Source organism: Gekko japonicus, unplaced genomic scaffold (genome assembly GCF_001447785.1).
Source record: "Gekko japonicus isolate JY-2015 unplaced genomic scaffold, Gekko_japonicus_V1.1 scaffold2679, whole genome shotgun sequence".
In the NCBI taxonomy this organism is placed as follows: domain Eukaryota; kingdom Metazoa; phylum Chordata; class Lepidosauria; order Squamata; family Gekkonidae; genus Gekko; species Gekko japonicus.
Genome location: NW_015172088.1, coordinates 14,322 through 37,620, shown reverse-complemented (window position 1 = coordinate 37,620; position 23,299 = coordinate 14,322). Strand labels below are relative to the sequence as shown.

Sequence of the window (23,299 nt, the reverse complement as noted above, 5' to 3'; positions counted from 1 at the left end):
CAGCCAAACAACAACTTGTTTGAAATCAGCCTCCATTGATGAACTGTTGAAAGCACACGTATACACATTTCTGTTCTACATCTGAATGGCCATTTCCTGTCAGATGGGGTTTGATTACCTGGGAACGGGCAAGATTCATCTGCACTTCAATGGCCATCCTAGCACCAAGCTTTCACACCTCACCAGATGCCCTCTCTTGAGTTAGAGTCTAGAGTTTCAATATTGGCCAAACCCTTTAGGTGTCAACCCCTTACTACACGCACCAATGAGGTTAGTTTTGGGATGGACTTACAGGTAGGTGGGTTTACAGATTGGCATAGATGCCACCCGCTAAAGGATTCACCTATAAAAGGTGAGGTCCAGCTGCTTAGCGTTTGCTAGCCGCCTACCCCCACCTACACCCTCTGTCTGCTTGAAACCCCTCTCAAGTCCAGCTTCCTATACAAAAATCCTTTGTTCCTACTTGATCTCTTGGTCTGCAGCCACGAGGTCCACACATGCTGGCTGGTTTCTAGCTGTGTGTTAAATCTCCCTAGCATATATTTTCGGACCCCTCTATTCTTCATTGAGACGGACAAGCTTCAGGACAGATAAGTATTGCAACCCACTGCCCTACCTGTGATTTCTATAGTGACTATTATAATTCTGTATTTCTGAGGAACTTGATTGATTGTATGTGTGAATCTGATTTTGTGTGTATGTGATTTTATATATTCTTAAGTAAAAGACAAATTGTTTTGGAACACACCAGTCTCATCTCTCTCACTGGTAAAAATCTTGGGAGTGGATTGGACTTCAGTATATAAAGGCAGGAACCCATATAAATTTAGTTTGCCAGCTGTTGTAGTTAAAGCAGTTCGGCTAACAACTCTGACACAAACTGCTCTTTCAGGAACAGCTGTGCCAGAGCTTGTGACTGACCCAAGGTCACATCAAGAGGTGCAAGTGGAGGAGTGGGGAATCAAACCAGGTTCTCCCAGATTAGAGTCCGCACACTTAACCACTACACCAAACTGGTGAGGACGCAGCATGCTGGCCCAGCGTGACATGATTGGTCTGGGTAGATAGTACCAGAGTGAGGCTAGGAGGTCTGTCTGCAGACTTGTGAGGGACCGTAGCCTAAGGGCCAACCACCACGGTGGAGGTCAACAGGCCAGAGATTATTACAGGGTCGAGTTTAGGCGCCGAGTCGAAGTAGATGCTTTCGCCTTCAAGGTCGAGGGCTCAGTACCATCAGGTTTCTTAGTCTTATGAGATTTTTTAGCAGCCTTCTGAGGAGTCCCTGAATTAGATGTCTTTTGTGGGGCAGATGAAGAATGAGAAGCTGCAGAGGACATGGTAAGGCAAAGCGCAGCCTCAAGAAGTATCGCCTTTAGAGGAGCAGCTAGGTTACGTCGGGCCTGCTTGGTAAATTTTGCACAATGGAGGCAACCTTCTACGCGGTGAAGTCCCCCAAGGCAGAGAAGACGCAAATTGTGTCCATCATTAGAAGGGAGCTTAGCAGGGCAGCAGCAACAAACTTTGAAAAATAGCATACGGCCCATACACACACCTCCCCAACCAGGAAAGGAAAAGCTGACAGGAAAATTCTTTTTCTTTTTTTAAGACTAAGATAGACCAAAAACAAAGAAGAAAGCAGAGAACGAGGAACAAGGGAATCTGGGGAAAAACTTAGCTGAGGGGAGCACAGAGGCAGGAGAGGTGTGAACGCAAGGGTGGTCGAAGAAGAACTGAGTGGGAGGCGGCTCTCTCCCCCGCTCCAGGTATGCGCAGTGCATGCCTGCCCCCCAATGTGGGAAGAGAGCCCACCAAAACGATTCTGAGGCAAGCTCTGGAAGTTTCTCCAGTGAGGTCGTGCACAGGAGCCCAACCCATGTGTGGGGACTGCACAGAGACCACGACAAAGATAAGCAGGTTGCTTATCAGTAACTGTTGATCTTCGAGTGGTCATCTGGTAAATTCCCCTCAGAGAAAATAAAGTGGTTTTTTAAAAAGAAACAACTTAAAACAAACCGAAAGCGAAAAACAAGTTAGAAAAATAACTCTAAAGAGCTATGAGACGAAGCTATAAGCGAGGCTAACAGCGATCCGATCAGACCGAGAAGGAAAAAAGGTCTTTCCAATGCGGTGGTAAGAAAGGAACTGGCAGGATGTCCGCGCCCACCCCCTCTGGGCATGCACGGTGGGATTCCTGCGCATGCCCGAGGGGGGGGGGGCAGGCGCGAAAATCCATTAAAAGAGCTTGCTACAGCACCAATCGATCCAGTGTGTGCACACTAGATCCCATTGGTGTGAAGCACAGAGACCACGACGAAGATCCTTAACATATTTGTCAGTTTTAGCAGAGAAATTAGCCAGCAATCCCAATCAGTTCTGTTCTGCTCTAACTGCCCCACCTCCAAACCATTCTTTCAGATCACCATTTTTGTATGACAGCAAACATTTACCTTGTAGAGAATTTGCATAGGTTTGGCAAGCTCCACATTCCTCAGGAAAGGTGCCAAGTATTTAAATAGGTCGATCAGCAGTTGGGCATACATTGGCCAGCCCTACAAATAAATCACGAGAACAGCTGTAAGATCTCTGCAGGCAATCCTTATAATATCTAGCCTAGCTCCCATCTAACATCAGTGAGGTAGAAGCAAGCATTTGTATTATATTCCAGTAGTCAGGTAGAACTCCTCAAATTTAATCTCTTATAATTAACTAGAAGCTGTGTGGAATATGCAATCTCCTTGGGCTTGCACAGAGCATGCCTTATGGGCTAAACCATCTCTATCACATTCTGGGCTTGGAGAAACAGACTAATAAGTCAGCTTTACTTGATTGACTATGCAAAGGTTGCCAAGGCACACAGCACACTTTGGCTAAAGGGATTGTCGTAAGCAATCGGAAATTTGCAGCCTTGTAGACTGCTCAAGATTCATCTGAAAATCTAAAAAGGTTTCCCAGTTTAGTCATGTTTCTATACTCATAGGCCAAGATCAATGGGAGGTTTTGCATTTCTAGACCTGTTGTTATATAATAGAGCAATTTTAATGGCCATTACACTAAAAATGTTCAGAACCAATAAAAAACCAGATTGGGTAGAAATTTGTGATGATTTGTTGTTCCCAAATTCTCTAGCGGATACAGTGTGGGCTAATAAACACGTCTCCCCTACATCAAAGGACAAAATATCAGTAATCTACCCGGCTGTGCAATGCTGGAAAAAACACACTCCAAAATTTCTACCCAAAAAGTCTAGATACTCATTATTTCTTAATCAAAGTTGGTTCATCCCTGGCATTGACCCTAATCTAATAAAATGCTGGAAAAGTAACAATATATCTCGTATAGTAGACATAGCCAATAAACAAGGAATAAAGAGTAAGGCAGTATTAGAACAGGATTTAGGACAAAAGATTCCCTGGTTTCTCTACTTACAATTGAGTCACTTGATTACCTCTTTAGATGTTATTCAGATAAGATCTCCAGGGTTTATTCAATACTGAATCAAAACTCTTGTGCACCTAACTTATCGTATCAGATCGCATGGCAGGAAGACTGTGCAGTGAAGACTGAAGAAGTGTAGAATAATTTTTGGAGATCTACTTGCTTCTCTACTACCTCTATGGCCATTAGATTTCAAAATTTAAAACTTATGACAAGGTGGTGCGCAACCCCTCAGAAAATTTCACAAATAAATTCAACATCCTCCCAGAATTTCTGGAAAGGATGTAAACAAGTGGTGGACTTTGCCCACTGTTGGTGGGGCTGCATTAAAATAAATGCATTCTGGAAAGAGATTATAGAGATCATAGAAGGAATCACCACGGTAAAAATACCACGCATACCTGAAATTCTTTTTTTAAACACATGGCCATCTGAATTAGTAGAAAGGCCACACAAAGCTACTATTGAGGTTATGCTGGATGCTGCCAAAACTACAATAGCCAATTTTTGGAAGGACACCAGGAAACAAACGACTGAAGTTTGGTATCAAAAACTGTGGAACCATTATCTTATGGATGCAATTACAAATAAATTGGAGGTTACAAATCAAAATTCAATGCAAGAGCGGTTTGTTGGGAAGTGGTACCCGGTGTTGGACTTTCTATCTAAGCAGCAATTTATTTCCTCTGAGTGGTCCAAATTTGATAAATGGATTTGATGTATTGTTTGTTTAGAGCTGATAATTATTTTAAATTGCATACTTTTTCTTTCTGTCAGCAAGCCACATTACAAGTTAAAATGTAAAAAATATTTTTCAGTTGAAAACTGCTTTACTTGTACTATATCTATATTCACAAAACACAGTGTATTTCATGTTTACACTAAATAACATGTTTACTGTCAATTGTTTTCAGATTACTCACGCTCGTAAGATCCATTTTTATGTTACAGATATTAGAGTTGAAGAAACTAAATGTAATATGTTATGATTATTTTGTTAAAAATGATGTTTAAAACAATAAAAAACTTTAAATTAAAAAATGTTTCTATACTCATTTGGGCAATCTACTAAAATAAACCATCTGCAGTTTCCAGTTACACAGTGAAAATACAGGAAAACAAATGAACATTTGTACTTCAACAGCAGACATATAAAATAATAATAATTAAATGGCATAAAATCATTCTAGTTAAACAAAACCTGGAAACCAAGATGCATCCTTATTCCCTGAGGAAGCTTCATAAATTACAGAAGATAAACTGCAGCCACACCTTCTGCTGTGGTGTATGTGCCAGCATTCTTGCAATAAATATCCGGTGGGAGATCAATTCTAACCAGGCATAAACAAAACCTGGAGCTTTTGTGGGTCTCAGGATGTGAAATGTGTTACTAAAAGAGAAAAGAGCACATAATACAAGTTTTATGTCAGAGTTTGGATAACATAAGGGGAGAATGTACACTAAGCTGTATTGTCACACTCACAGCCAATGTTCCCTCTAAGCTGTGGAGTCTTATGAGCAAAAATTTTACTTTGTGAGCTACAGGCATCAAAGTTATAAGCAAGCGATTTGCCTGCTGCATACATTAGTTTGCTCTGGAGCCATCCTTCCTGAGCTAAGACAAAAATCTGTGAGCCAGAGGCTAAAAAACTGTGAGCTAGCTCACACTAACTCAGCTTAGAGGGAACACTGCTCACAGCTGCTCTCAAAACTCCATGCTCCTGGAGCATGCTCCAACCTCACCAGGCCAGTTATTTCGCTAGGCTATTTTGCTTTTAGTTAATGTATTTTTGACACACCTGGGAAGTACTCCTGTCCTACTTTGTTGCACAAACCTAGTTTCACTGCTTCTGTGACTGGCTCAAAGGACCAGTCCTTTTACTACTAGATACAGTGATGAGGCATGTTACAATTGAAAGCAGTCTTAATTATTTATTTTTTAAAATGAGAATTAAAGTAAGTTTCTTGGCTGCACTGTCACCCACAGAAGTGTGAAAAGGCAATGTAAGTAGCTAGTGAAGCAGGCTTGGGCAGAGATGCTGGCCTCTTCTCTCTATGGTTGCTAATTCCTTGGTACCCCTATTTTTGTTTTAGACAATATCCCATCACCATAACAATTCTTCTGAGTCTCTCCTGATACGTTTACGTTCTCCACTTACTCTCAGATCAGAATCATTAGTTCAACCCAACCCTCCATGCTTTGCCAGTACATTATTCTCATCAATTATCTCTATCACGGATGGAAAAAATAGCCTTCACATCTCTGCCTTCATGTAGATGAAATAAGAGTCCCAGAAGCTAGAATCATCTCTAATTTTTTCCCAACACACAATTTCTCTGCAATTTCACCTTTGCCTTGATTGGTAAATGTTTCTTCCTCTTTTCTTCCCCCTTTACTGTAATCAGTGATCTTAATTACAAGGTGAGGAAGCAACAATTTTTGTTCTCAGGGACCTCAAAGAGAGGCTTTGGGTTGGCAGGCAGGCAAGAACTATCCATATTTGTTTGCTCTTGCTGACAGCTGGTTAAAAAGCTATTTCTGTTGGGGAGGGAGGAATAATGCTGGTGCCCTTGCTGAGTTTTTGCAAGTGGAGGCCTTTACTAGCCAGGTGAAGTTCCCCAGCCAGGTAAAAAAGGGGAGCCTGCAGAATGCTTCACAACCGTAAAAACTGTCCTCTGGATACCCAAGAGAGACCTGGCATTTCCTTTGGAACCCTGGCTCTCAAAAAACTCCTTCAGGACAGAATTTCACATACTCCATAATACTACCTAATCAGCATTAAAAGTTATTCTGAAAACAGAGGATGGTTCTCTTACTATGCCCACACATTTGAGGTTAGGCAGAATAAAACAAAACACAGCTTAAGAGTAGAGCCAACAGAAATTCAATATGACCTACCAGAATGCTGTGAGAGTCTGAAAATTAATTGTTTCCAGGACATGTTCAGGGGCATTTAATTCCAACAGCAGCATGATGAAAATGCGGTGGTAGGGGAGCTGCTGAAATTCACTCTGACGAACATCATGATCCTGCAATAGGACACCCACCACTATTCCAAGAACCTACAGAGAGGAACCAATAGAAGTTTTATTAAAACAGCTGACTATGAATAGAGATTGGGTTTTTAATATAAGCTTTTTATATTTATGTAATTTAAGGGCATAAAAGCCTTAGTTTTCAACAAAACTCAATGGGGGGGAACGTGCACTGTGAACTGCTGCAGCCTCTGTTTCATTAACTCGGGTATCTTAGTTTTTGCCATCTAAGAGGACAGAATAAAATTGGAAAACAAACCACCAATGTAGCAAACAAAATAAAGTGCATTATTTAGCCTATACAGTTACAGGAGGACTAAGTATATCTGGTTATCGATTTGAAATTCGTAACACTAAAGACACTGAAGTCTTCATTAGTGATTACCAAATTAATAACAAAGTTAGTCACATCTAACTCACACTATCTAATGCTGCAGATTTTTATGTAAAGCAATTTTATCTGAGTAAATTAAAAAGTATTTTACTTATTCCAAAAGAAAATGTTTCACAGGAGGCCTTTCCCCTCCCAGTGCTTGCCAAATTTCTGATTTTCAAAAAGGGAAAAGTCAGGCAAAAAAAGTCTTGGGAGAGGAAAAAAAAGCAAGGGAGGAAAGTATTCCCTTCCTCTCCCTAGTTTTTCCACCCCCCTCCCCAGGCCTTCACATCTCTGATTATGACTCACGGCAGATAATTACTGTCAGACGAGTTGCAAAATCTGTGCAAGTATAATCAAAAACTCCATGGTGTGCCGTCTTCGCAAAGGCGCCTAAGACCAGGCCCCAAAATGTTGCCCTCAAAATGTTTCCCACACGTGTTTGTTTGGAACTAGGTCCTATTGCATACGGCTCAAGGCCCCCCTCTGAAGTGCAGCACCCACTCCCAACCTGCCAAACAGATGAAAGCAAACGAGTACTGAAGAGAAAGGGAGTCCTCTGACCTTGTTGAGCAAATTGATCTTGGTAACAGTGTTGGCAGCCTCCCCAGAATGCTTCACCAGCAGTGCAATAAGGCGCACAAAGGCATCCAAATTGTGGTAACACTTGGCACGAATCATGGTGGGATTTGCAGCAGGGTTGTGCTGCTGCTCTGCTTGAGCACGGTAGCTGATTTCCACACACATTTCTGTGCAAAGGCGAAAGAACCGTGTGATCAAGTCGTCGGTCTTCAGGATTCCTTGCTGATGCATCTGTTATGGGGACAAAGATAGATTCAGATCTGCAGGATTTCTCTTTGGTCCAAAAAAGCTAGCACTATTCCAAATACATAAACTGAAAAAATCAGTGGCATGAATTTCAACATCGCAATTCTGCAGAAGGATAAGGTTTTTTGTCGATGCCTCTTCAGGCCAAGCCCTGCACTTACCATTGCAGCATGGAAGCCCTTCCTCATAGCCAGGCCTCACATCACACTGATATCATCTGAGTACAGAAGCCATGTGGAAAGATAGCAATGCTGGCATGAAAGCATTCTGTAGCACTCCACACAGCATGGGGTCAGACTATGAGGAAACAGCTTTCGCTTCACAGCAGCAACGTACAAGTTGTCCCTCTGTTACACTTGCAACACAACCAAATTTTCCACCATGAAGCTTTAAGCCGGAGGTGTCAAACTCATTTGTTACGAGGGCCGGATCTGACACAAATGTCACTTTCTCGGGCCGGGCCATGTGTGCCATGAAATATAATGCCAGGTACCAGAGATATAAACTTTATAAAGGACACAGACAAACCCAATTAACAGTATTATTTTTTACACAAAGTACAGACATGCTTAAAACATTAACACTCTTACAGTATTTCCTTACAGTATCTCCCTAATGCCTGCCCTCCCACTTCCACTGCCCATTACTCATTAGCACGGGGACAGCATACAAGGACAGCCTCTGTCATATGGCAATAGAGGTAATGAGCAGTTATCCATGGGCTGGATAAGAGCCCTGGATGGGCCAGTTCTGGCCTACGGGCCATATGTTTGACACCCCAGCTTTACGTCCTGTGCTGCACTAGGGAATTTTAGCATCAGTATGACAAGTCTTCTGGTGAAACAGGTTGTGTTTTCACTCAAAGCAGAACATAGACATAGTGACTGTAAATTATTTTCCTGGCAACCTCATCTACTGTTCACATGCAATGCAGTATTTTGTTATAATCTTCACAACATATCATGTCTTGTACTCCAGAGTCTCTCTCTGTAATGGCCAAGGCATACATGTGCCCATCATAACACTTCTATGAAAAAGGAAGGGTTGTTAGACTTCTCTAATAACATGAAGGCAAGTGTAATTTTGTTTCTTAAAGCAGAAAGGAATAGCTTTTACAACTAGCATTTCCCTCAAAATCCCTAAAGGGAGAAGGAACTTGAGCAATTAATTCTCATGCATTAAATTCCCAGTTTTTTCTGACTGCAAACTTTAACACACAAACTAGTCAGAGGAATCTCACATTTTAAAGAATAAGTTTCCAATGTTTGTCTCCTTAGTGGAGACAAACACTGTGCCTTTCTGAATATTTGTGTCAACTGATGTTGGTTATCCATATTAGCAATTGGTCAGCATTTTTAGATATTCTATTTTAATACAGGGCTTGACAAAATCCCAGGTGCCAGGCCACCATGGTGCCTAGAAATTTCATTGTGGCGCCTAGTATTTTTTTGTGTTGGCAATAGTTAGAAAATATAAACATAGACAATCCTGAAGGCTGAACTATGACTATCTCCTAAATTTATGAGCTGGCTTCTAGAACCAATAAAACAAGTCAATGCTTGTTTTAATACACAAGTCTACAGTTATACAGAGCTTTTATACAAACATTTCAACACAGCAGAGAGGGACTGAATTTGGCTGATTCAAATGCAAACAGAAACGCTGGAGGATGTTTGAAATGATGTTGCCCAGAGGCTATCCAGCAATTCTGCTGGTTTTCAAGGAGGGAACAAAAAGTCACCAGAAGAGTGAAGACTCACTTCATGCCACCAGCCCAGAGCAGCCTCCGCATTCCTGTTTGCATGCTGTGAATCCACCGAGGGCTCTGTTAAACATCCCACATGTATCCACCAAGAACTTTAGTGCATTTAGGTGAAATCATAAGAGGCGACCCTTCTCTTATCACCTGCTGACAGGAAACTTGACAAACATGTTGGGCTCTGTACTAGATATATGATGTATAGAGCTTGTTAGTGCTATAGATCTTTTAAAGCAGTTTTTCATGTTGACATATTTGTATCCCATTTCTCTAGTAAAAAAACCCTCCATTTAGCCTTTCAGCCATTGAAACCAATAAGTACAGCATCACATTAATCAAAAATATCTTACACTTAATGGCCTACTTGGTGGTCCTGTGCCTATGATTAGGGTAATAAGGCAAAGGTTGGGATTTCAGCATATTCAGTGGAAATTCCAATGACACAAAAGAGTAACTGAGCCCTCTCCATTGAGTTTGTATCATTGCGTGAGAGAGAGTGACTATCAGAGCTGGGGGTTGTGTATCATGAGACACACATCCCACAGCCCTAATTTCTCCTCCCTCCAGAATGCTGTTTTACAAGCTCTGACCACTATGAAGTTCAAAAAATCTTGACAGAGGATTAAACAGAATTGTAGCAAAAGCATTTTTTTTTTAAAAAATTATTTCTTTAAATTGATACTCAAAAGCATTTCTTTTGATCCCATGTAGCTGCATTAAGGGCAGGTTATTCTTGATGAAGGATATTAGGAATGGAGAATGGAAGTTGAGAGGCATATGACCCACAACCCTAATATCTCTCACCCCCTCTCCCATACAACAGTACAGGGGAGTAAAGGTAAAAAAATACTCCCCCCATATTTCTGCATTGTGCTGCTCAGGGCTAGATGAGTACCTTCTTGCTTGCATAGACCTAAACCCTGAACCCCAGCAGTACATACTACAAGTCTAGCACTACAACGCTGAGGCATAGAGGTAGGTGATCATAAAGCCACTCATCCAATCCTGGAATGCAGCATTGCCATAATACAGTCTAGCAAGAATGTGGACGTATCTGTAACAGAGTGTTCAAGGTACACTTGGAAGAATAAGGCAGGTTCATATGAGAGATAAGCCGTTTAAGGCCAAGGTATATAAAAAGCTGTTCTTCTTCCATATGAACCTGCTCCATATTTCAAGGGTGCTTTGCCGCTCAAAACTAGGAGCTGTACTGACAGGCGAAGTGGAAGACAGTGGAGATATTTTATTTTGTGAAAGATGACAAATCCTGGAAAACAACCTGGCTCCTATATTCTGAACCAGATGAAGACTGTTTAAGGACAGCTCCACATACAGCACATCAGAACAGACTAATCCAAGTGTTACTAGAGCATAGGGCAAAGTTTTCTCTATTCAGCCCAAGCTAGCTGAAGGCACTTTAAGTCACAGAGGCCAACTATCTAATGTCATCTCCCACTCTTAAGGGAGAGTGCAGACCCATCCAGAACCAATTTGGCACCATCTTTGCAGGCTGAACCACTTATTATCACAGCTAGATTAAGTTTGCTTGTTAGCTCTCAGCTAACTTATTACATGTCTGGACCTGGATAACCCAGGCTAGCCTGATCTCATCAGATCTCGGAAGCTAAGCAGGGTCAGCCCCGGCTAGTATTTGGAGGGGAGACCTCCAAGGAATACCAGAGTTGTGATGTGGAAGCTGGCAATGGCAAGCCACCTCTGAACGTCTCTTGCCTTGAAAACCGTATGGGGTCACCATAAACCAGCTGTGACTTGATGGCACTTTCCAACACCACAGCTTGTTACAGAGACTACAATATATGGGCTACATAAAAAGGAAGAGGAGACCATGATTTAACCTGCATATTGACTACACTTTACTCTGGGTCTCTAGTAACCTCTTCAAATGGTTTCATGTCTACTGTTAAACAACACAGTGAACAAAATACCATTCTGCACCCCATAACATGAATGCCATGGAGCAGAGCAATGAAGTCCCTCCTCCCATGTAGATTATTTCCTACAAGAGAATGCACCTCCCACTTTCAACCTAAGTAGCCAGGCCGAAGTGGTATTAATTGAATGCTACCCAACCTGCCAAAAGACCCGGGAAAATCCACAGGAATGCACTCCAGTCCCATTTCCCAGGGAAAACTATCAGCCAGAGCAACCAAAGAAATTTATGCCAGCTCTGGATTAGAAACCGGAGCTACAACATCAGCATTTTCTAGATGTGTCTGGAGTTGAGCTGCCTCCATTCACTTCAGCATATTGCCCCCCATTGGCTGATAGCGGAAACAATAATCTCAGTCCAAAGGAAAACTTCTTTAGGAGCAATACAACCACCACCTCTCATAATGACGTATTTATCATCTCTTGCACAAAGCTAGTCACCATTCCTGGGCCGTCAGAGGCATAAAGGGCAAGAAATTAGAAGTCAAGAGGCATGCCCCACTTCTCCACCTGCTCCTTGGGAGCCTCACATAATTAAAGTGGCATCCAAGTTATAGCAGATGCACGTAATGTTATGCATAAACACTTGGCAGGTAAACCGGAGCAGCCTGTTAGAGGTTTACTGGTGTCACACAGGGAGGCTTAAGATAAAAGCAAGTCCTGTACCACTTGGATCAGTTTTTCTGGACAGCGGAAGCCTTAGTATCTCCCATTTTCTTTTTGCTATCATTATCACAAACTAAGCTCAAAAGTGAACTCTAGGCTCTGCCTAATTGGACTAAGCCCAAGTTTCCTCCACTTCTGTTCAAGTCCTGACTACTCTGTGGCCCCAAGCACAGTTTCCTGAGTAAAGGGCTGAACATATTCTATTAAGGAAGGGTATTTAGGAGAGGACTGTGTGTCTAGCCTCTTTGCCCATACCGGGTTTCTTGTGGTTTCCTCCCTGTGAAAAAGACCCTTTAGCCCCATTGGCCTGTGCAGGTATGTTGCTGAACACACCACTGTTCTTAATCTAGCCTGGGAAAGACAGAAATATTAGGCATATTGCTCGGAGCTCCAGATGGTCCAGCTTCTATTCAGATTGGGACCAAACCCCCCCAGGACTCAGCTAGGAAAAATATTATCAGAATAGGAGCTGGTTCCTTGAGAGGGGATGGACAGCTGGCCTTGCTCCAGCTACCTACTGCAGATCCTCATGTGTTCTGGCTGACAGGAGAATCAGTTTGTGTCACCTATAAGCTATTTAGGGAAGAAGCAATTTCTAGAATGGCTTGTGTGAAACTGTAACTACAGAATCATGTTCTGGTTGGATGTGAGCATAAACAAAAAACTGGCAGACACTGACCTTTCCTTCCCCGAGCCTGATAAGGTACAGGAGACAGTCCCCTATCCTGGCAGGGCTTTATGGCCTGGCATTACATTTTGTTCCCCCTCTGGGGCAGGAAGAGACATTCTGAAGGAGGAAATGTGCCTGCCAGCTGCCTTAGAGACTGCCATCTAGGCTGGCAGCTTCAGAGATCTCTAGGCCTAAGTTATGGCTGTATATCTTTTAGTCAGGGTAACTAGGGCCTTTGGTTGCACAAGTTCTCCAAAGAGCTTGGAATCTGTGAAGGACAGACAGGCAAGGTGAGTTCTTGGCCCAAGGTCCACCTGCTAGTTCATGAGTCAGGTATTTCTATAAGCCATGGCTTTAGCAGAAAACTGCAGGGAGTCCAGATGGGGTCTGTACAGTTCAAGGTGATGACCCTCTGAGGTGCAATTCTGGGAAGGATGGCAGATAATGCAATAGGAGAGCTGACACTCTTGTGCTGGGCACCTGGACAAACCAATTTCTCCTATCCCAAGATGTGCAGCTATGGTGTTGGCCAACTTGGGTTCAACCCCTCCCCCAGACAGCTGTACTGCTCAGCTCTATGTGTGTGGGGAGGGTTTGGATGAGGTTCCACAAGCCCATAGGATAGATCTCTGCCCCCTTGAGAGATTTTATATCTTGGCTGCTACTTCTTGACTGCTTCATAAACTTTGGGGTTCTGTGATAAACTGAGGCAACAGCAGCTAGAAGGCCAGGAGCCCTACCATCACATGAGAACCAAAGAGGCTTTGGACATCTAGTTATACCAAGTCCAAAGGATAAGGAAATCACTGCCCCCTTGAGGGAATTTAACCCTTGGCTGCTACTTCTTGACTGTTTCATAAACTTTGGGCTTCTGCGATAAAATGAAGCAACAGCAGCTACCATCACATGGGAACCTGGTGTCTTTGAAAGAATGTTCATGGCTCTGCCTACTGGAGATGAACACTCAGTATACAGGATGCCCTACTATCCCAACACAGAACTACAGAGCCTTTCTGTTTCAATCCTGTTGTGTGGCAGTAAACTTCACTCCATCGATACATTGAAACAAAAGGATATGACTATGATTCCAGCCTATTAAAAAAATGATTTGGAATATTGGTAAGGATTTTCCTGTCCTTAATGACATCCTGTGGTGCACCAACCACCAACCAAGAATGAGGCCGTGCAGGGTATCTGTGATTATGTGTTACTGAGCTAAAGAGGAGATCCTTTGAGACCACGTGATATTAAAAGGACACTTGGAATGGGACCTGTTTGCTAGTTGATGAAACTGAACTGGAACCTTATTCACAGAGGATTGCAAGGACCCTTTAAATGCTGCCTTAGCTGCAAAGGAATCTCTCCCCATGTGCAATTCTTTTGAGCAGGGGACATTAAATGACTGAAGCATATTGGCAGAGGATGACTCATTAGTTCGGGACCCCCCCCCCCAATTATGCAAGCAAACATCACACATCTAACAGAAACATGATATTCCAGATCTACTAGGTATGTGCACATAGGGATGACAGGTTGTGAACAGGAAAGCTTGGGGGACTCGCAGCTACACAACACCATACTTGATCAAAGGGCTTTACGCCCTAATGTCGAATAAAAAGCACCTTTCTTTCCAAAAGCTCTACCTGTCCAACAAACGCAGAGAATGCTTTGGTACTGTCACGACCAGCTGCCGCAGAGTGGTAGAGATTGACCCATTCCCTCAGCAGGTATTCTGCCTTCTCCCTCAGGCCAGGGGGATCATCATACTCAGAAGCTTGAGAGATTCCAGAATGCATCATAAAGTTTGGCCCTCCGTGAGCACGGTCAATCATGGCTTCATAGTTGGAGCGTACCACTTCCATCAGCTGCGGTAACCTAGAAGAGAGCCAGGATGCAGAAGCTGAGTTTTTGATGGTTCGGATGTGGAAACGTGATCAAGCGAGTCTTGTATCCTCTAGATACACATGAGGGGATTGCCCAGGTTTACTCTATTAACTCCCCTACAAGTAAGAATCAGTGGTTTGCCCAAGGGCCGCCAGTAAGCATAATAGCTAAACAAGGCCCCCTCTGTCCAAGTCCTAAAAGCTATCCACACTGCCATAAGCTTTATAATTACAGTCAGTTTCTCAGATGATTTGGAGAACCATATGGACCACAGTCCAAGGCCTAGCTCCCAAGCTGCTTTCCCAGCGGTGCAGGTAGAAGACTCCAGGAAGGAGTCTGCTGGAGCTGTGGGAAGATGTTCTCTTGCTCTCTCACATATGCATCACCTGGAACCTCTCTTTTTCTCCAAGTGGCTTAGCGTACACTGGGGTGGCCAAACTTTAGCTCGGGAGCCACATGCGTCTCTTTCATACATATTGTGCTGCTCCTGGCAGGGTGGACGGGGAAGCTAAACATTATTAGCAAACAAATATCATTGGACAAATAAATATCATAAATATCTGCTTTTATTGTTTTTCATACTATTTTTGGCAGTCTCATTTAAGGTTAATAAAAAAGGAAATTTGCATATACACGGTTTCCTCTCTCCATTTCATATTGAGAACCACCTCTGTGATGCATGTTAGGCTGAAAAACTGGCACATGTTAGACTGAAAGACTGTGTGAGGGATCTGGTCCCGGGGTCTCCCAGGTTCTAGCCCAGTCACCACCCCACACTGTCTCTCACAAGTGATTTCACAGACCAGTGGAGCAGATGGTCTGTAGGCCAGCAGTTAGCAGCTGCCAATCAAGAGATAGGGGAGGATGCCGCACTCACACGTCTTGATATCCCTTCGTATTTGTACACAGATCCAGCTGACATTACAATATCCACACCCCCTACCAGATTGTTTCGTTTTCCTTACTAACTGTGCAATACAGAGCAATTTGCTTTTCATGCACAGACGGAATTCCACTACCCTCTGCCATCCTCGCTGCCTAAGTGCTCTACTGAGCAGGCAACTGGTTAAACAGACAATTAAACCAATCATTAAATCAGTCATCAATGAATGCTATATTTCAATAAAATCCCATCTTTGGTGTTCATCTACACAGTCTTCAGTTTGAATTGGCAGCATCCTTGCACATGTGCATTTCTGGAAAAACCCAATGCAAACCAGTTCACTGGGCATTTGGGGCTGCTCAATACAATCCAAACAGACCAAGTGATCAGCTAACAGCTGATCACTACCTTCAAGTATGGTAAGTTAAACAGCTGAACGTGTGTGGTACGCACACTGAGGGAGGGGTGTGAAGTGAGGTTTCCAAAAGGAAGTTTAGAAGGGGATCAGAATTCAATACTTCTGAGTACCACTGCCATAGCATGTAACTTAGCCTGTCTTGCAGATTTTCTAGTACAAGAATCTTTTAATTTGAATTTGGGGGCACCTGCTTTCACCATGGCCCCATATTACTACCTCTGAGCTTGCTTTCTTCCATTTTTTGTCTCCCCCACTGAGAACAAGTCAGCTTCTGTTTTTCAGCTCCAGACATATTTAAAACTGAAAACTTGTTCACAAGGAAGAACTACTCGAGCTTTCTCCCTGATGCAGTCTTCTCCACATGCAAAAGATTGTTGCTATGGAACAGCATTGGTGCTGGTGTTAACCTTTAAAATCCTTAATGGTCTGGGACCACTTCTCTTGTTACAAACCTGCCCCCCTTTGGTCACGGTCTAGGGGCCTCTTGCAGGTGCCTGGCACCAAGGTGACGGTTAGCTGTTGCCAGAGGAAGGACTTTCTCACTTGTGGAATGCACTCTCGATGACACCCGTGCCTTGCCGGACTCATTTTGTTTCCAGAGGGCATGCAAGGCTGAATTGTTTAGGTTGGCCTTTCTTTTTTGTTTTGTTTTCTAAGAATTTTATTGGTTTATGTACAGAAAAGGGGGAAGGGGAAAGAGAGATACAAAAGTATACTAAAAAATTCCAGTTTAGCATTCTGCATGCATATCCGCATGTTTGTGCTGTTTTAAAAGTAGTATGGTGATACATATTTTAATAATTTATTATTTTATGTTAATATTTTATGTTTGTTGCTTTTATGTTGTTTTACCTTACTGGTTTTAATGTTGTAAGTTGTCACGAGCCCCTTAGGGTGTACGGTGATGAAAAAAATCTAATAAAGTAATACCAGAACACAAGAGCCTCTGTGTGATTCTACAGAGAAAACTCAGCATACTCTACAAGGGAGGAGCAGCACTGGACAGTATTTCAAATTACCCTTCTGGTGCATTTCCTCGGGAGTGAGCATTAATCCTCATCAGAGTTTCAATGGTGTGGAACAGATCTGCTTCCGTTATGTGAGCTACACTTCTCTCATCCACCAAGAGGATTTTTACCAACTGCATTGCAAATGCCACAGCCATATAGTTCAGGCCATTCTCCATCGACTGCCCAAAGAAAAGAAAAGAAAATACATGATGGGTGAATTGCTTTTGCCTCACTGCCTTCAGGGAAACTTAATGAAAAGTTAGTGCCAGCATCTCACCTGAGCCAAGTGAAGATCGTACTGCTGCATGCTAACTAGGTGGTTACGTATCAGCAGCTCTACCGCCTCTACATTGTATTTATATTCATCTCTACATTCAATCAGGCATCTGCAAAAATCAGTCATTTTCTCATGTTAACCTGGCCTCCTTCTCAGCAAACAGAGCAGACATAGATCTGGGGCATTAATGAGTTCTCCAAACATTCTGCATGTAGGGCCAAGTTCAAGCACTCAGCACTACCACTGAACTACTACTGCAAACTTTATATAGAACCAAGAAGCAGAGTATGGACAGAGATATGAAAGCCTGGTTGTTGGAGTTTTTTTTAAGGGTTTTCTCTAAGGACCTTTTCAAAAAATTACCCCAACAGGAAAAAAATTAAAGAATTCTGGGGGGCCACCTAAAAAAGCCTATGAAATATTTCTGAAAACAAATGAAATGTTTCGATAAAAGAAAGAGGTTGCTCCCAGCAGTCTGTGGACACAAGGACCGCAGACTCGTCCTGCCTCCCGCCCCAGCCTGCCAGATGACAATTCGGTTCTAAACGTAATGACAATGCACCTCAGTATGGTGAGGATGCTGGATTTTTTATGAACTTAAATATTTCCTTCTGTATTACACAGTTTGGTACATTCTTCCAAATAAAAGTATCTTCAGTTAACTTTCTATGGATTTCAAAGCTTTATTTTCCCCCTAGCTTGTCAACACTGACCTTGTGATCTGCTTATTACACCACGGAGAGCCATAAGCACGGCCATCCTGCAAGGCTTTCAAAACAAGCAAGTGACACTCTCGATAGCGGAGAAGAAGATCAGCATCCGCACCACTAGTAGCATCCAGCAGGCCCTCGACCGCCTACAGAAGGAACAGCATGAGGACGCACGTTAAGAATAAAAATTGTCTGGCCCGGAGAACAAATCATTAGATTAGATGTCTATGGCACATTCTCTACTAAGGGATGCACAAGCTTCTCCCCACAAGATCAAAAACTGTGACAGAACTCTGATCTCACGGGAAGCAAAACAGCATTTTGGACAGGTCTTTGCTTCTGTTCGAAAGATAACTGTCTTTCATGCAAGACCTCCTCCCCTGAACAATCTAGATCACATGTGCAGTCCCTGTGCATTATCATGAGTCCTACTGGTTTGTCAAGCAAATGAGCACAGAACGCTTCTCACCACAGAGGACGTGAAGCAGAAAATGACCAGCTTTTGGACACTTTGCTGCCCCCCTACCCTCCTCCCAAGCTGCACATTAACAACAAGGCTCAACAGTTCACACACAAACCTTCTGGAGCAGTCCAAGAGCTGCAATAGCATCACGAGAGTTACGAGCCACAACCACCGCCTCCAAGAGGCTTCGTAAGGCTTGGGTTTGCGGGTTCATGGGCAGGGTGTGAGGGACGGACTGCAGGTGCTGTTCCAGTTCTGTCATGCATTTATCATAGATCTGTGCTACGTCGTCTGTTGCCCAGGCTTGCTGATTTAGGGAAAGCACAAGAACATTAGTCAGTCTGGCTGCTGCACAGACAAACAAGAAGCAGTAGTAAGCAGCGGCGCACCATTATAAGTCCAATGATGTTAATGGAAGGGTGTATGTCTGCTTAGGACGGCACTGAGAATCACTGATTTAAAACAAACCTTTGATTGTATTGTTTAGATACTTCCTAAACATCTGCATGCTAACCGGCTGTTATAACCATGAAAATAGATTGATTTAAAAGAAAATCAAGCATGCCTCAAGAAGGTATGCTACAAGCATCTTAAATATTTAACTGAATGCTTACTATTGTACAAATATACTGTACATTTCTTACTTTCAGCATAATTTAAAAGGCATTTTAAATGTTTTAAACCAACTTTTTATCTACCCTGTCTTGCCCATCATCTACTAGATATACAGTCATCAATAAACTATGTGTGGTTAATCATAATTCAAACTTTTCACAGAATTTAAGATATGATGCCTTATGGTGCCACTAATCAACATTGCTTTAAAGACCCAACACTGAACTTTAGAAATGCTCCAACTGCTTGTGAACAGCTCTTTGACAGCCTAATTCATATCAGCATTCTAGTAAACCATAAAGCCTTAGAACAGCTTGAACGATACCAACTGAGTTTCTACCTTCATCGGCTGCGCCAGGATTCCTGTAGGCTGAGTTAAGTCATTGGTTGGTAAGAAACCAGGGACATTGCGTGCAAATTCTTCATAAACAGCTAGCTGCTTTGGGTCCACACCACCAACCTTTAACAGTGAAATAAAGTAGTAAAAAAAGTTATTTAACCATACCTCAGCAAAACATGTATAAGGTGGTGTTAAGCAGGAAACGTTCAGGCACATCTGAAGATCCCACACTTTTTAATTAACCAGTCTCATTGGATGAGGAAGACAAATCGAGAAAGGTTACTCTTACTTCACAAAACACACAAATGCTCCCTCTAAGCTGTGGAGTCTTGTGAGCAAAAATTCTACTTTGAGAGCTACCGGCCTTAAAGTTGCGAGCGAGTGATTTGGCTATTGCATAAATCAGTTTGCTCTGGAGCCATCCTTCCTGAGTGAAGACAAAAATCTGTGAGCCGGAGGCGAAGAAACTGTGAGCTAGCTCACACGAACTCAGCTTAGAGGTAACACTGGACTTGCTGCTACTTCAAGGAGTATACAAGACACCCAGTTTTTTAAGGCTCTACTTCCTGAGGTTTTGGGTTTTTTACTAATTTACTCATCCAACAGAATGGATAGCAAAAGGGAAAGTGCCTCCCCAGAGGCAGATCAGTTTTCCTGTTCTCTCTGAGGCCATTCCTGTTAGAGCCCCATGGGACGGAGTGGGGGCTCTGTCCTCCAGTGTGGTCCTCCAAGCTACCTCAGGTATGTCCCTTTTGTTCCACTCTGCTCCTGGCTGTTGGGAAGATATCTCCAGTCAGCCCCAGCTTGCCTCCCCTACAATCTCATTCTTCTGTTCCGTGCTGCCTACTCATCCTCCTGACGCTTACAGAATCCACAGAGTTGGAAGGGGCCATACAGGCCATCTAGTCCAACCCCCTGCTCAATGCAGGATCAGCCTAGAGCATCCGTGACAAGTGTCTATCCAGCCGCACCATGTGCCATTTTGGCCTGCAAAACCTGGCATGTGGACTAACCCCACTGCATAGATTTGGCCTTCCACATGGGGCAGCTTCTTGGCTACCATTAGAAAAAGAAAAATTTGCTAGTCACTGTTGTAAATGCTTTCCTTTTATCAGCCTGACCAAGGGCCTCAGCCACAACAAGCATTAAGTGCTATAAATGTGAGAAGGATAATTCAGATGGCATGAGGATACTCTAACAAAGGTGAATATTTGCCATCACATGAACACATATGAAGCTGCCCTATACAGAATCAGCCCATTGGTCCATTAGTGTCAGTACTGTCTACTCTGAGGGGCAATGACCCGCAGGGGTCTCAAGCAGAGGTCTGATACCTGATCCTTTTTAATGAGGTGCTGGAGATTGCACTTGGGACCTTCTGCATCCCAAGGAGCTGCTCTACCACTGGATCACAGCTCCTCACCTCACACACCACTAGTTGCAGGAGCCATCCCTGTATAAGTGCTGTTCCTATCGAGTGCTTCCTTCTATGAGTTCAACCCTCAAATCCAAAAGTTTAGTTTTGCCTCATTGCTCTCTAGGCAGTGATTGCTTTTTATTTAAATACAATGTCTTTCGGGGTTGCAGACAGCTTACTGGGAGGTCAGGCCAAGATGTTCCTGATACAAGACTTGCATAGCCTTTTTTTTTCTTGGCAGCTAAGGAGCCAGAAAAACAAACCTTTCTATCCACATACAATATTTATTATTTATTTATTTGTTCAAATTTATACCCCGCCCTCCCAGCCTAAACCGGCTCAGGGCGGCTTACATAAAATCAGCAAAAACATTTAACGATATAATAAGACATTTAAAACATTAAAATGATTACAATTCCCTAATAATAGACCACATGGAAAGTAACTCCAATATTCCATTCTTACTCAATGAATTGCTTAAGCACTCTTTGGACTCTTTGGAGAGGGAAAGCATTTGAATTTTACGGCCGATATTGAGAAACTTATCCTAATTTTGACAGTAGAAACCATCACCCGTAAACCTCTGAACCACTTCTTACCTTTAACCTAATCTGTTCCGGCATCCGCTCAGCCTGGTAAGTCAGTACTACAGGATCACAGTATCTACGACCTTCTTGTCTGGCGTGTTTTCTCAACTCAAATTCCTGCCAAAATAAAATTAAAAGGTTACCTTGATTTAATCGGATAGAGTTGGGCTTTTAAAGTGGTAATTCCCAGGCACTCCTCACTTACAGTGGCCAGCCGCTTGTCCATTTCAGGGCCTGCCTTCTCGACAGCCATCTTCTGAATGAAGCAGCATGCCAGCTCGCAGTTATCCTGAGCCAGCTGGGCAGCAGCCTGCTCCATCATCTCCCTCTGCTGCGGCGAAGCGGCCTATTACAAAAGGCATGCCATTAAAGAAAGGCTCAATCTCTGCTCGGTTGGGCTTAATATATTTATTTTTATTTACGGACTTCATATATACCCCACCTTGCTTCCCAAGGGGGACCAAAAGTGGCTTACAGCATTCTCCTCTCCTCCATTTTTTCCTCACAACAACCCTGGAAGGTAGGTCAGGCTGAGTGGGCATAACTGGCCCAAGGTCAGCCAGCAAGCTTCTGTGGCAGTGTGATTCAAACCTGGGTCTCCCAGATCCTAGACCAACACGAATGACTATATTGTACTTATGATTCCTTAACAGGTATCGTGAGCCTCTTCTACAGCCAATGCTTGTATCAAATCAATTTGTAACTCAAAAATTAATTATGTATGTGTTTTTCTTTAATGAGGTCAATAAAGAAATTATCAAGATTAAATAATCAGTATTATCTGTGCTACCCAGTCAGTTCCCCATGTACTTTTCTGAAAAACTCCTAAAAAGCTAGAAGTGTTTTCTGGTCCCAGCAATTCTAACACTAGTCAATTTAACCCTGCATTTTGGCAAAATTTATACTTAGGAATTAACCTCTGGGGCTGAAAGTGTACTCTAAGAATGCTTGTGAGGAGAAGTGGGAGAATTTATCAGTTTGCTTTGAGAAGTTCACAGGCCAGCTTGTCTCTCTTGAGGCTCCTAGTTTTATGTCGTACTCCAACAGATGCACAAACAGAATGAGCAGCTTTCAGAAAAAAGGGGAAAAAGAGGGAAATGGTGCTGCCAAAGCTGGCTGGGAAGCTGTTTGCACTCCAACTCCCGCATGAGCATGTTAACATGGGGGAGCAGAACCTTCAGTGTGGAAGGAAACCATACTTCAGTTTGCATCTCAGTTCACAGGCGGCACCTCTCAAAAGCTGGGTCTCTCAGGACTGCTCTTTGGCTCTTGCCACCAATAATGAGGGAAAAGCAGGCAGGAGTGATCCACAATACTGAAGTGACACAGGTAGGAAGGAAAAGAGGCCAGGTCAGGCCTGTCTTCTGGCACAAACTTATACAGCTTTAGGGAGCCACAACAGACTAACACAATGATCCACAATGTGGTGCCCATGAGCACCGTGGCATCGGCTGATGATGAAGAAGAAGAGATTGGATTTATACCCCGCCCTTCACTTGGAGTCTCAGAGCGGCTTACAAACTCCTTTCCCTTCTCCTCCCCACAAAAGACACCCTGTGAGGTGGGTGGGGCTGAGAGAGTGCTTTCCAGAACTGCCCTTGAGAGAACAGGTCTGACAGAACTACGGCTTGCCCAAAGTCATCCAGCTGGTGCAAGTGGAGGAGTAGGGAATCAAACCCGGTTCTCCCAGATTAGAGTCTGTGCACTTAACCACTACACCAAACTGGCTCCTTGATGAGAAACAGTCGCCTCCATGATAGGAAGAGGCTCAGGCTGGAACATCCTAACGTTTTGTAGAACCTCAAAACATTTGACACAGTCCCTTTGGTAGCCACTTTGTCCCCCCACAATGGTATCCATTTTGCTGTGGTGTGCCTATGGGTTCAACAAGGTTGGGAAAGCCCTGGACTGACACAACTAAGCTTCTGGAATTTGTTCCTGGTTTATTTTTAGAAACATTTCACCTAAACAGCAGAGT

The 23,299-nt window shown here is 43.2% G+C and overlaps 1 protein-coding gene across 1 annotated transcript in view; it reads right to left on the bottom strand.

The window, feature by feature from the left end:
• The window catches only part of LOC107118551 (CCR4-NOT transcription complex subunit 1), a gene marked incomplete at its 5' end in the record, with an annotated part of 45,528 nt that overhangs the window by 17,560 nt on the left and 4,669 nt on the right, over positions 1 to 23,299 (bottom strand). The window contains 12 exons of the mRNA XM_015420913.1: positions 2,448 to 2,549; positions 4,708 to 4,825; positions 6,335 to 6,498; positions 7,409 to 7,657; positions 14,361 to 14,592; positions 16,922 to 17,091; positions 17,190 to 17,298; positions 17,903 to 18,045; positions 18,478 to 18,669; positions 19,318 to 19,437; positions 21,334 to 21,438; positions 21,527 to 21,667. Coding sequence (XP_015276399.1) covers positions 2,448 to 2,549; positions 4,708 to 4,825; positions 6,335 to 6,498; positions 7,409 to 7,657; positions 14,361 to 14,592; positions 16,922 to 17,091; positions 17,190 to 17,298; positions 17,903 to 18,045; positions 18,478 to 18,669; positions 19,318 to 19,437; positions 21,334 to 21,438; positions 21,527 to 21,667 — 1,845 coding nt within the window. The remainder of the gene's footprint in view (positions 1 to 2,447; positions 2,550 to 4,707; positions 4,826 to 6,334; positions 6,499 to 7,408; positions 7,658 to 14,360; positions 14,593 to 16,921; positions 17,092 to 17,189; positions 17,299 to 17,902; positions 18,046 to 18,477; positions 18,670 to 19,317; positions 19,438 to 21,333; positions 21,439 to 21,526; positions 21,668 to 23,299) is intronic.